General features: G+C 41.8%; 1 protein-coding gene across 4 annotated transcripts in view; it reads left to right on the top strand.

The window, feature by feature from the left end:
• The window catches only part of TEX9 (testis expressed 9), a 46261-nt gene that overhangs the window by 10730 nt on the left and 23174 nt on the right, over window positions 1-12357 (top strand). For 3 of the 4 annotated variants that reach the window (XM_075897310.2, XM_075897308.2, XM_075897307.2), the window contains exons 5-7: window positions 4226-4274; window positions 5827-5909; window positions 10695-10873. In XM_075897310.2, coding sequence (XP_075753425.1) covers window positions 4226-4274; window positions 5827-5909; window positions 10695-10873 — 311 coding nt within the window. The remainder of the gene's footprint in view (window positions 1-4225; window positions 4275-5826; window positions 5910-10694; window positions 10874-12357) is intronic. The other variant, XM_075897312.2, reaches the window with a different exon arrangement.

The following is a 12357-nucleotide window of genomic DNA, read 5'->3' as shown; positions in this document are numbered from 1 at the left end:
TGAAAGTGATGCTCTTGTTTTCCTGAAAATAGGACTATTGCATGTTAATATTTCAGTAAGCAATATGTAATGGAATGTTTTGTCAGCAGCTGTGGAGGAGGGCATGAATCCTACCCTTCTCTCAGTGATTGTAACTAGCCAATAGGATGGCAATAGAAGGAAAACTGGGTAGGAAGACTGTTATTAATGTCTGTTGCCACCCACAAAAGAGATCTACAAACTGTAATAATTTGATACTAGCAGCACAAATAGCCCAATGGGATAGCCAGATTACAACTGTAAAAAAACAAACAAATATACAAAAAAAGCCCAAACCCTTAGAAAACGTATTTGGAAGGACTCTCTAGTTTCTTGGATTAACAGTATCTAGAGTACTGTGGAGATAATTCTTGTGTTTGTGAATAGAGAGGTTTGAATGTGAGCGTAGTTCCCACTAGGGATGTGACTGTTGAACTGGCAAAGCCTCACCTGTTAAGATATCCAGGCCAGAGCAGTCTATCTGCAGTGGGCTCCAGTCCAGCTGGTGCAGCCTCTGTGTGCCCTCCTTTTAATGGTTAACCAACTAAATAAGATTTTACATCCCTAGTTCCCATTATTAAAGTAGGGTGAGCAAAGAGACTTGTTACTGTCTGGATTAAAGGTAACAACATGGATTGGGAGGAGGTAAGACCAGACCTGAACTTTTTGTCCAAACCAAGGTGTTCTTTCTGAATCTCAAAATAAACAAAAAATTAAGGGAGTGCAGTTAATTTTGGCCTACAATTTAAGTATTGTGAAAGCAGTTTTATATAAGCCTGCAGACCAGTTGTGCTACTCAATTGTTTAAAACATTGAGGCTACGTCTACACTGGCCCCTTTTCCGGAAGGGGCATGTAAATTTCACGAGTCGTCGTAGGGAAATCCGCGTGGGATTTAAATATCCCTCGCGGCATTTAAATAAAAATGTCCGCCGCTTTTTTCCGGCTTTTAAAAAAGCCGGAAAAGAGCGTCTAGACTGGCCCCGATCCTCCGGAAAAAGTGCCCTTTTCCGGAGGCTCTTATTCCTACTTTGAAGTAAGAATAAGAGCCTCCGGAAAAGGGCACTTTTTCCGGAGGATCGGGGCCAGTCTAGACGCTCTTTTCCGGCTTTTTTAAAAGCCGGAAAAAAGCGGCGGACATTTTTATTTAAATGCCGCGGGGGATATTTAAATCCCCCCGCGGATTTCCCTACGACGACTCGTGAAATTTACATGCCCCTTCCGGAAAAGGGGCCAGTGTAGACGTAGCCTGATAGTCATTTTTAAACAATCCATTCCAGTGACTGAAGTTCAAATATTGCAGTGCTAAGAACCTGGAAGTAAAACTTACTTAGTGGATTTCCATTATCCATTGTAAAGGAAGAAATAAGTACAAATAGTGAAAACACAAGTGGATTTTTTTTTACTTTAAGATCTAATTAGTAACAAATTTTGCCACGTACTAAATTTAGCTTTTAAGTTTCTTCAATATTTCTATTTAATATGCCTCAACACTATAACAGATGACTCACAACTAGGGCCTTACTAAATTCAGTCTGCTTTGGTCAATTTCATAGTCATGGGAGTTTTAAAATAATAAATTCCATTATTTTAGCTATTTAAATCTGAAATTTCACTGTGTTGTAATAGTGGAGGTCTTGACCCAAAAAGCAGAGGGGGGGGGGGGTGGGGGTGGTGTGTGTGGGTGTGTGAGTGAGAGAGAGAGAGACAGACAGACAGACAGACAGACAGACTGTGTGTGTGTGTTGCAAGATTATGGTAGAGGGGATATGGTACTGCTGGCAGTGATGCTGCCTTCAGACCTGGGCAGCTGGACAGCAGTGGCTGCTGGTGGGGAGCCTGACTCTGACGGCAGAGCCACCATCAGCAGTAGTGCAGGAGTAAGGATTCATAGTATGATATTATCACTCTTATTTTTGTGCTGCTCCCTGCTGAGCTGTGCCCTCAGTCAGCAGCCACCACTATCTGGTTGCCCAGCTGTGAAGCAGCAGTTCAGAAGTAAGAATGGCAATACCCCAATCCACCTAAAATAACCTTGTAAACCTCCTCCCCTCCCCCCTAACTCTCTGTTGGGCAGGACCCGAAATTTGAGAAACCACTGGTCTCCGTGAGCTCTGTATAGAATAGGATAAAAGCATGCAAGATCAGATTTTACGGGGCTACGGAAGGGGAATGGGACAAGATATCATGGTCCATGATGCATTTTTCATGGCCATGAATTTGGTAGGCCCTACCTAAGACCCCAAAAAGAATCCATTTTTCTTTTCCAAAGCTGCATTTTTCCTGTATTTAAGAAGAATAGTAAAAACTTGATTTTGTCAGTAAAATAAGCAGATATAATTCTGAACACAAGGGGCAGATGTTGTACAAAAATACTTTTTATAGTCATTTTCTGGATACTCTTTAACCTTTGAGTCTGTTTCTCTGGCTGTACAATGGATATAACAACTGTATAGATTTTAATTAATCTGAAAATTGATTTAAAGCTCTTCTGATGAAAGGCATTAAAATATGTAAAATAGCACATTCCCTGTGCCACAAAAATAAAAGTTTTGAACTCTGAGATAGCAGAATCCTAAAATATGAGTACTCTAAAAATTGCAGTTTACTATCGTTGACCTTGATCTTGCTGGCATATCAAATCCTGTAGAGTAAATTGAATATAACAGAGGGGTTTCTTAAACTGCAGACAGATTGAATATTAGAAAAGTTCTCATTTCATGAGGGGGAAAAAGGTCTTATTTCCTTTTAAAATGTGTAAATTGAACACCAATCTTTTGCTTATGGCAGGGGTGGGGAAGTTTTTTTGGGTTTGGGGCCCAGACCCACAGAAAAATCAGTCGGGGGCCGTACACAAAAAAACTCACTGACATGGCGCCTGATTAAGGAGAAAGACACTCCCCCATTCCCCTCACATACCAGAGTCTAGGGGGAGCCTGGCCTAGTAGATTTTGTGTGCTCCAGCCCCATAGTGAGGCAGTGGAGTGCTAGAGCACCAGCACAGACTCCTCAATGCAGGGGAGGCCCTGAGTCTTTGGGGCTGGATCCAAGCAAGTCGGGGGCTGCATCCGGCCCCCAGGCCTGAGGTTCCCCACTGCTGGCTGACAGAATCCTGCTATGTTTTCACAGCTCTGATTTCTGTTTGTTCAATTGCACTGTGTTTTTACTTATAAGTAGTAATGCATGAGATGTGCCCCTCCTTGATTTGATACTGCTTCAGATAGAAGATAAATGTTTTTTGTGTGTGGAGAGAATAGATGCTTATCAACCTGGACCAACTATCTGCAATAACAGTAATCTATTTAAAACAAAAAAAAACGGTCAAACAAAAAAACACTGCAAAACCCAGAACCAAACTACCTGCACCCCCAAACCTACAGGGTTTTTATGCTATAGATATTTGCTCCTTTTTTTTCTTGAACATCTAGGAGTGTTTTTTGATTGTGACAAGTGTCCTTGATCAGCCACAGGTGGAGGGCTCTTAAACAGTGTGTTAGGAAGTCTTGCCTTAGGACAGGACAAGCAACCTAGATTCAGTGTCACATGTATGTTGAAATTTCAGGAGAGAGTATAGGGCAAGCAATGTTAGTCAGTCACAGAGGAGAAATTTGGGACATGCTTAAGTTCAAAATGGTATCTGGTAGCACACAACTGACAGCTGTAAACAGGTGCAGGTGTTACAGCTGGTTTAGAATGGAATAAAAGGAGTAAAAAGATGCAAAGGGAAGTAATTTTCTTGTTTTTAATCCCAAATCATAAGTGACAGATGTTGTGGCTGAAACAATTAACGAAAGAATTTTATGGCCCACACATTCTCTTTCCTCTTAACCTGTTTAATTTGTAATTTCATTTTCGTCTCTTAAACTCTGATCAGGTAGGGATTCTTTGTTTCTGTCTAACAGTCAGGGGAGCACCTTTAAGAGTGGTATGCTGAGATGAGTTAAGGATTTATTTTCTTTCATTGATCAACCCTTAATCTTGAACTTTCTTTATTATAGAAGACATTGAAGTCGCAAACTAATCGTACTTGTTGGAATAGAAGGAAAATAATTTTAGTAAAAAAAAGCAATTGGTACATTTTCTTTTACTGTTTTGATCTAAGATATGTAAAATATCAGAAACACAATTTTGGAATATTTTTTACTTTTATTATTTGTTTTATTATAAGTTTACAAAACAATTTATTTTAGTTTTATTTTTCTTTTCAGAGATGTACTTTCGACTGAAGTGCCTGTCCTTACACTTTCACATATAAAGGTACTGAAATGTGCAAATTTTGTTCTTTAATGGAATTAAATGGATCTCTACCATTCTAGTGGCATATATGGTAGAAGAAATTCTGTGGGATGTTTAGAGCAGAAATCAGGGAGACAGGACTCCAGGATTCTATTTTTGCAAATTGCTGTGCAAGGGACTTGCTAGTTGATCTTACACTAGTCACTTAGACCTGGTCTATGCTAAAAAACTGTCATCTTAACTATTCCAGAGCAGCATTGGTCAACTGACCTTACCACTAGTGTAGGCATTGGTAGAGCAAAACAGCTGCTGCCTATTGGGAAGAGGGATTACGTATGTTGAAAGGAAACCCCTCCTGTCAGCATAGATAGTGTCTACACTTAAGTGCTACAGTGGCACAGCTGTGTCACTATAGCATTTCAAGCATAGACAAGCCCTTAGTTTCTGGACCTTATTTATTCCTATGTAAAATTATGCTATTATTTCAGTATAAATAGGACTTTGAGATTCTTAAAGGTTATATAACATTTATATTGCCTTTTTTCTTAGACAAAATTTGTATTTCTGTTTTCATCTGTATAATACTAATGGCAATACTATTATTTTTCAATTAAAATCTTCTTAAAGAAGTTAACAAGCAAAACAACTTGATATTATGAGAAGAAAATAATGGATAAAAAAGACAAGGAACAACTGGAATGACTCACTAACCTCTTAAGCTACATTGCATCGTTTAAGGTCTGCTCTACCCTAGGACCTTAGTCTGAAATTAGCCCCCCACGGTTGATTTTCTAAGCGATGTGTCCACATTTCCAAGCCCATTATTCTGGAATAAGGGGCTACAGAATTTGATCTCTATACTCCTGCTTTTCGTGAGAAGTAATGCTCTTCCCAAACTTGTAAGTCCGAAATAACGTTAGTGTAGAAGCTCTGGTGCCATTAATTTGAACTAATTGGCCTCTGGGAGGCTTCCTGCAGCTCCCCAGAGTGCTATCTGGGGCTCTGAGTTCATTAATGTAGATGTGCTACCTTGGACTACATTTGATTCTCCCCCGTAGTGAGAACACAGAACTTTGAATTTATAAAATCGGGTGCCCAGAAGTCGAACTTAATAATTTCAAAATAATTGCCTAGTGTAGACATCATCTTAGGGACTCAGCTAAATTTTCCAGAGTGTTTCTTGCAAGAAAAACTATAGCAAAGAAAGCTGCTCCTTGGAGATTCTTAATTCGAGAGTAAGATCTGAAAATTACTCAGTAGCATTACTGCAGAAAGAAGATAAAGTAAGATTAAAATATGATAATTTTACTGGTGACTTACAAGGGGTGGCAAACGCTGTCAACAGTAGTATCTTAACTTGAGACTGCACTTATGATCCAAGTATATGATGGATTGAACTTGGTGTCTAGGTGGAATAATCTTGTTTATTTAGGCTTTGAAAATTAGACTATTTAAAATATTCCTTTTGACTGCCATAGTTTGACTTCAGGAAAATGGAAGAATAGTGGTGCTAGAAAAAGTGTCACAGGTTTCAGTAACCAGGATTGTATTTATGGTGGCTTTTTTTCCTTAGCACCCAAACAAGAAATCTGGTTCCATGTCTGCAGCTCAGAACAGACCATGCTCTGGCAGTAAGGGAAAGAGAACAACTTCAAGGTACATTTAATTGTATGCTGCATTAGTATTTATTTAAAATCTATACTCTGGTAATGAAATTAGAATAGTTTTAGTTGATTTTTTTTAAATATTGAGCATTACATACATTGGTACAAATATACTTTGTTTCAGAAGCCTCTTACAATTTACTTAATCCTATAACTGCTCTGTGCTTGCTTTTATAAAGCAGTTGGAAAATTTTAATTAGCGGCCATGGTTAACACCACAGCAATGAAACTGTGGCTCATCACAAATTTAAAACAAAGGACTTGTCAAGGCTGTGATTTAAACTTTGTCTCTGTGAATGAGAATAAGTACATCTCTGCCGCTTGGTTGTGGTTTGAAAAGCATTCTGTTTAGAATCACATGGGAATGAGTATACTTGAGCATAGCAAGCCAGTTTCATTTAAGCTGAAAAAGGGAAAGATTTAAGGCCCATAGGTCCCAAAGACATTTATTCTCATATTTTAACGTGTCCATTACAATGATATCTGAACTCAAGATTTACCAAGATGAGAGAGGCAAGACAAAGGTAGGGGCAGAATTTGTAGGGACCTTTAATATTGTGAGAACCTTTGATTGATGGAGGTAGGTCAGAAATTAAACTGTAAGCCAAGTGCTGTTGCTATAGTATGAAATTAGAAAGGGTGTGCAGCAGGATTCACTTGGTGCCCGCTGGCCTCAGGAGCAGGACCATGGCTTAACAGTCTGAGTTTTGGGATGGCCTTGCCAAGAAATTTGAACGCCTAGTGGTAGAGTTACAGTTCTCCCATCCTTTGGTGCTTCCTGGGTTCCTCTGCTCAGGTGGAGGGAGAAGGGACCCCAGGTCCTCCCTTGCACTAGGTCCTAGCACAGGGCCCATTTGTACCTGCTTGTCAAGGAGAAGGGGGAAAAGAAAAATGGGGTGAAGTCTTGGCTGTATAGTTGTGTTTTATCAACAGTCCAGATTCTTTCCTGTAGGAAGATATCTGTCCCAGAAGCTACAGCCTGGCTGCTTGCCTGCAGCCAGTCTCTCTTTCTCTTTTCCCCCCTCCTTACCTATCAATCTCCTTGTAAGCAGGCTGTTCATTTGGAGCATGTTCTGCAGCTGCTCCATTACTCGTTTAGTTTTAGGCCTTGTCTATACTATCAAGTTTTGTCACAAAAACTTGCTTTTTTACGACAAAAGTATGAGAGCATGCATTCTGCAATGCAACTTTTGTTGGAAAAATCACCCAATTTTGGCAACAAAAAACTTCTACTCCCTGGTAGCCTTTTTTTCATTTCCTCTTCTTTCATTGTCGACAAAGAGACAGCGTAGACACTGCTCTTTGTTTTGTGGACAGAACTGGCTTTTGCCAGTATCCCACAATGTCTTCCCTGATCATGCTTTTCAGTGTTTTGATCTCTGCTGCCACGTGGGCTCTCCTTTCAAAGTTCTGGTGGAAGTATCTGACATCTGAGTGTGCTGCTCTGTTTGGTGAACAAAGAGCAAGTCCTTGGAATGTTTCTGTTCTGCTCTGAGGTAGGAACACAGTTGCAGGCAGACTGCTGCTGTAGAGGGATGGAGACCGATTGCTGTCCAGCTTTGATATTCCTCAGCATGGAGAGCTCACAGAGCTACTCATAATGCTGCCCTTGGCAGCTGTGAAGGCTGTGAGAGAACTCTGAGGGAATCCCAAGATTTTCAGGGCTCATCTCTGCCTTCCCACAACACTGCACTGTGATATACACACCCTCAGTGCATTTGCTCACACTGTCAATGGTGTTTCCAATGTGGACAGAATCTGTCAACAGAGGGAACAAGTGTGAACATCTGGTGATTTTTGTTTTGTTGACTTTTGGGTGTTGACATAAGTTTTGTCAACAAAACTTGGTAGCGTAGAAAGGTCTTAATGAGGCATCTGTAAACCCCCATCACCGCGAGGCAGGTGACATTTCAAATTGCAGGAAAGGGACATGTAGCATTTTTGATACAATGAAGTTGCGAGCAGAGTAAGGAGGATCTCAAATATCAAGGGATGAGATGGTTCATTTTAGAAATATGTATAACAGAGGGAGGGGTAGAGTTCAATATAATTAGATGAAACAGGAAGAGTCATAGGCTGTGAAGAATAAAGACTGAAAAGTCAAAGATGACACCTAGGTTGTGCACTCAAGAGACGGAGAATAGTAGAGTTGTCTGGAATAGGAGAGCAGAGAGGGATTAAGAAGAGAGATTAGTAGCTCAGTCTGGTGGGTGGGGGGGCTGAATTTCAGACAGTACAGTAGATGTGAAATAGGATAGGAAGCTGAAATCAAGGCAAGAGAAATAGACTTGGAAATCTGAATTTAAAACTGGGAGCAGATGAAGGTCACCAAAAAAGTAGTGAATGAGTGTGACAGAATTCTGAAGGATGCCAACTGATTGTCAGAGAGGAGTACATGGAGTGGGTATAGGAGATACCAGAGAAGAGAACAGAAAGGTTGGAGGGAAAGCAGGAAAGAACAGAGTTGCAGAGGCTAAGAGAGGGAAGAGTGATCAACAGTGTCTTAGGGTATGTCTACACTGCAACACTATTTCAAAATTACTAACACTATTCCAAAATAATAGTCTACACAGCAGGCGGTTATTTCGAAATAATGTCAAAATACTGTCAAGCTGGAGGACTTCTTACTCTGACTCTGTAACCCTCATTGTATGAGGAATAAGGGAAGTCAGAGAAAGAGTGCTCTTCGAAATGAGTACTGTGTAGACTCTCCCTATTTAGCAATAAGCTATTTTGACATAAGATACGGAGTTGACATAGCTCAATTTGCTTATCTTATTTCAAATTAAGCACTGCAGTGTAGACACACCTTTAAGTAGAAGACCAACGTGGATAGATGAGTGTTCCTTTTGGATTAAGCTAATTTTGTAATTTTAAAAAGTACTAGTAAGACTTCCATTTCCAGGCTGGATAATCATCACTGTTGCAACCTTCTATCACTAAGATGAGTGTTTCTCTGTACACATTATGGCTGTCAGACAGAATTTGAATTGAAGGTTTTTATTTCTTCCTTCTACAGTGTCTTAGACATGAAGGCCATGTTAAAATCTTCATAGATCTTCATATGATACTTGTTGCTACCAGTTTGAACTTCATTTGAATATAGGAAAGATTTTTAGGTACACAGAACAAATTTGGCATTTGTATCTTTTGTACAAATGCAAAAGATTAAAGCATTAGCAGACTGCAGCATTACAATAGCTAAATTTATACATTTTATAAATAACTGCCACCTAAGTATTTTTGTAGCTTAGTTAGAATAAAAGATGGGCATTGGGGTGGAGGCTGCACAGGCCTCCTGTCAGTGCCCTCCAGACCAGTCCAAGGGGTTGGGTGAGTCGGGGGCAGTGTTCCCTCTAAGCCAGGTGTGGGCAATAATTTTTGCCCGGGGGCCACTTCAAAAATTTTTGAAGTAGTCCTGGGCCACCCTGGAAGGGTGGCTTTGGGCACTTCTCCCCTCCTCCCCCCCCCCCGGCCCTAACTGGCCTGGGGGCAGGGGAGCAGCAGGGCCTCCACGGGCCGGATCCACCTGCTTGGCAGACCAGATTCAGCCCGCGGAGGCCCTTTTGCCCACCCCTGCTCTAAGCTGTATGGCAACACAGCTTCACAGGTGATTTATCAGCCCCGCCCAGTCAGAGGCCCAAGGCTCCTTGCTCAGAGCCCTTAGCCTCTGACTGGACGGGGCTGATTAATCATCTGTGAAGCTGTGCTGCCTTCACAGCTTAGAGGGATCACTGGTTAGTGGTTGGGGAGGAGGCTGTACTAGAAGTTGTGGTGGGGAGCCTGGGATTCAGGAGGCACTTGGGGAGGGGGCCTGGCTGGAGGTTGGGGCTGTACAGGCTTTCCTCGCCAGTGTTCCCAGGGCTGGAGGCAGGGGGGCAGGAAGGGAGGGTTGCACAGGTTTGGGGTAGGAGTGCCACTTACCTGGGCCGGGGCAGGCAAGACGGTGAGCCCTGTTCCCCGCTGGCCACTCCCTTGGTATTGTGGCTGCTCCCAAGTAGTGACTCTGCAGGATAGCTGTCCCCTGCACACGCTATCCCCAATGGTGACTGAGGGTATGTCTACACTACCCTCCTAATTCGAACTAGGAGGGTAATGTAGGCATACCGCACTTGCAAATGAAGCCCGGGATTTGAATTTCCCGGGCTTCATTTGCATAAGCCGGGTGCCGCCATTTTTAAATCCCGGCTAGTTCGAACCCCGTGCCACGCGGCTACACATGGCATGGAGTAGCTAGTTCGGATTAGGCTTCTAATCCAAACTAGCTGTACTCCTCGTGGAATGAGGAGTACAGCTAGTTCGGATTAGGAAGCCTAATCCGAACTAGCTACTCCGTGCCGCGGGTAGCCGCGCGGCACGGGGTTCGAACTAGCCGGGATTTAAAAATGGCGGCGCCCGGTTTATGCAAATGAAGCCCGGGAAATTCAAATCCCGGGCTTCATTTGCAAGTGCGGTATGCCTACATTACCCCTCTAGTTCAAATTAGCGGGGTAGTGTAGACATACCCTGAGTATTGTCTCCCTCCTCTCTTTGCCCTCTCTCTTTCCATGTTGTGGAAAACAAATTCCAGGCACATCCTGTTTTTCTTCCACAACCAACCCCTGACCAGAGATAGCTGCATACCAAATGTGGTGGTACTACCTCTTACCATTCAGGAGGAGTTCTTGATCAGATGGACTTGAAGACAGACAGCTGGATTCACAGATGCACCAATATCTAAAATATGTATATATATATCTAACTTCAATCTAGAAACTTTCTTATTCCGGAATTTTAGTGCAAAACTAAGAAGCATTAATATACAAGCTGCTGCTGATGTTGCCGTCCCGGAGGACTTCACAGAATTTTCTCTTGCAAAAACAATTAGCAAAATTGAAGGAAAACTGGAAGAAGGAGCCTTGCCTGAGAGTCTAGATGATGATATTATTCCAAGTGTAGGAAATGAAATTGGTACAGGTAGGTTCTCTCATTGCTATGAATTTTCTTATCCTTGGTTCCTTAATGTTAGGATCTTCTGGAAAAAACCCTATATTTTATCATTTCTATATGATTATAGGAGAAAATTCTAGAACTTTTTAAATTATATTCAGATTTTTGCTTTGGGAAGTGGGTATGGGGAACAAGACAGAATTTTTATCTTTGTGTGTTCCCAGATCACACACAAATAAACATGGAAAGCATGGGTTGATGCCCCCATTCCACTGAAAACTTTTCTTACCTTTGTTCTTTAGCAGTGCATCAGCCCCTTCTGGAAGGAGGTCATGTGAGTTATTTGGGACAATTTTATGACTTTAGATTGTTGCATAACTCTTATTTGCAACTTCCAATAAAGTTTTAAAAAATGTACCTGAAGTCAGGATTTGGTCCTAAAGCTGTATTTCCATAAGATAAAAATCCTTTCACAGCCTTTGTCTTTAGGGCTAAATCCTTTAATCAGATCTTGGGAAAGTAGCTTATGAAACGTAATATTTTAACTTAAATGAGGATCTTTTCTCACTCCAAAATGTATTTTTTTACACTGGGCCTAGAAATAACTAGAATGTGAGAATGGATTGTAGCATTTTGTCAGTGAAGCTAAAGGCATGATGCATCTCTGCGTTTTTGACTGTGATATGAGAAGCTGATAGTTATGGAATAGTTTATGTGGTGTCTGTGACAGGGTGCACTCTCCACTCATAGGCACCTCCTTTCAACTGTGTGTGATCTTGCACTTCCTTGTGCCATCTGTAAGCTATTGACCTTGGCATGCACATCTTCTGAGGGCTGAGCCACTAGCTATGTCTCACATAGTCTGAAATGGACGAATCCCTTCCAAGGCGACAAAGGTCTAACAAGGATTATCACTGTGCCTTTGTGAGTGTCTGCAGCCCTGTCTCTGAGCAGTTCTCAGCCCCTTCTGGGCTAGCTTTAACCTTGTTTCTGCCCTGTTATGGAGCACTTCTGCCACGGTTTTCTCCCGGAAGATTCCTTGTCCTCGATTGTTGCCTGGAGTTTCAGCTCTCCAGCCAGGTGACTCCTTAACTTCAGTCTCCGCCTGGGGTTGGAGGAGGTAACCAAAAGTCCCACAGACAGCCTGTCTGTCATTGTCAGGGTCTTCAGCTCTGTCCTTGAGCCCTTTAATTCCAGCCTTTTGCTTGGATCTCTAAGAAGGGAACAAGTTTTCTTTAATGCTTTGGCTGCTTCCCTAGTGGTTGGTGGGGGAACCCAGGCTTGTTTACTATTCTGGGTTCCAATCTAAGGAGCCTCTAAACAAGAGCCATATACTACTACCTCATATTCACTGTTGCTGTTCCCAGAGCCTCTTCCCACATAGCCCCCTTCTCTTCACCCTTACCTTCCAAAGTGTATAAGACATTTTGGAAATATCCATCAAGGAGAATCGATGTGAAACTCTCAGATTATTTGTTTTATGACTGAAGTTCTCAACTCTTTTTCTTCAC

The sequence above is a fragment of the Pelodiscus sinensis genome, chromosome 14, assembly GCF_052426305.1.
Source record: "Pelodiscus sinensis isolate ZL-2025 chromosome 14, ASM5242630v1, whole genome shotgun sequence".
In the NCBI taxonomy this organism is placed as follows: domain Eukaryota; kingdom Metazoa; phylum Chordata; order Testudines; family Trionychidae; genus Pelodiscus; species Pelodiscus sinensis.
This window is presented reverse-complemented; position numbering and strand designations above follow the sequence as displayed.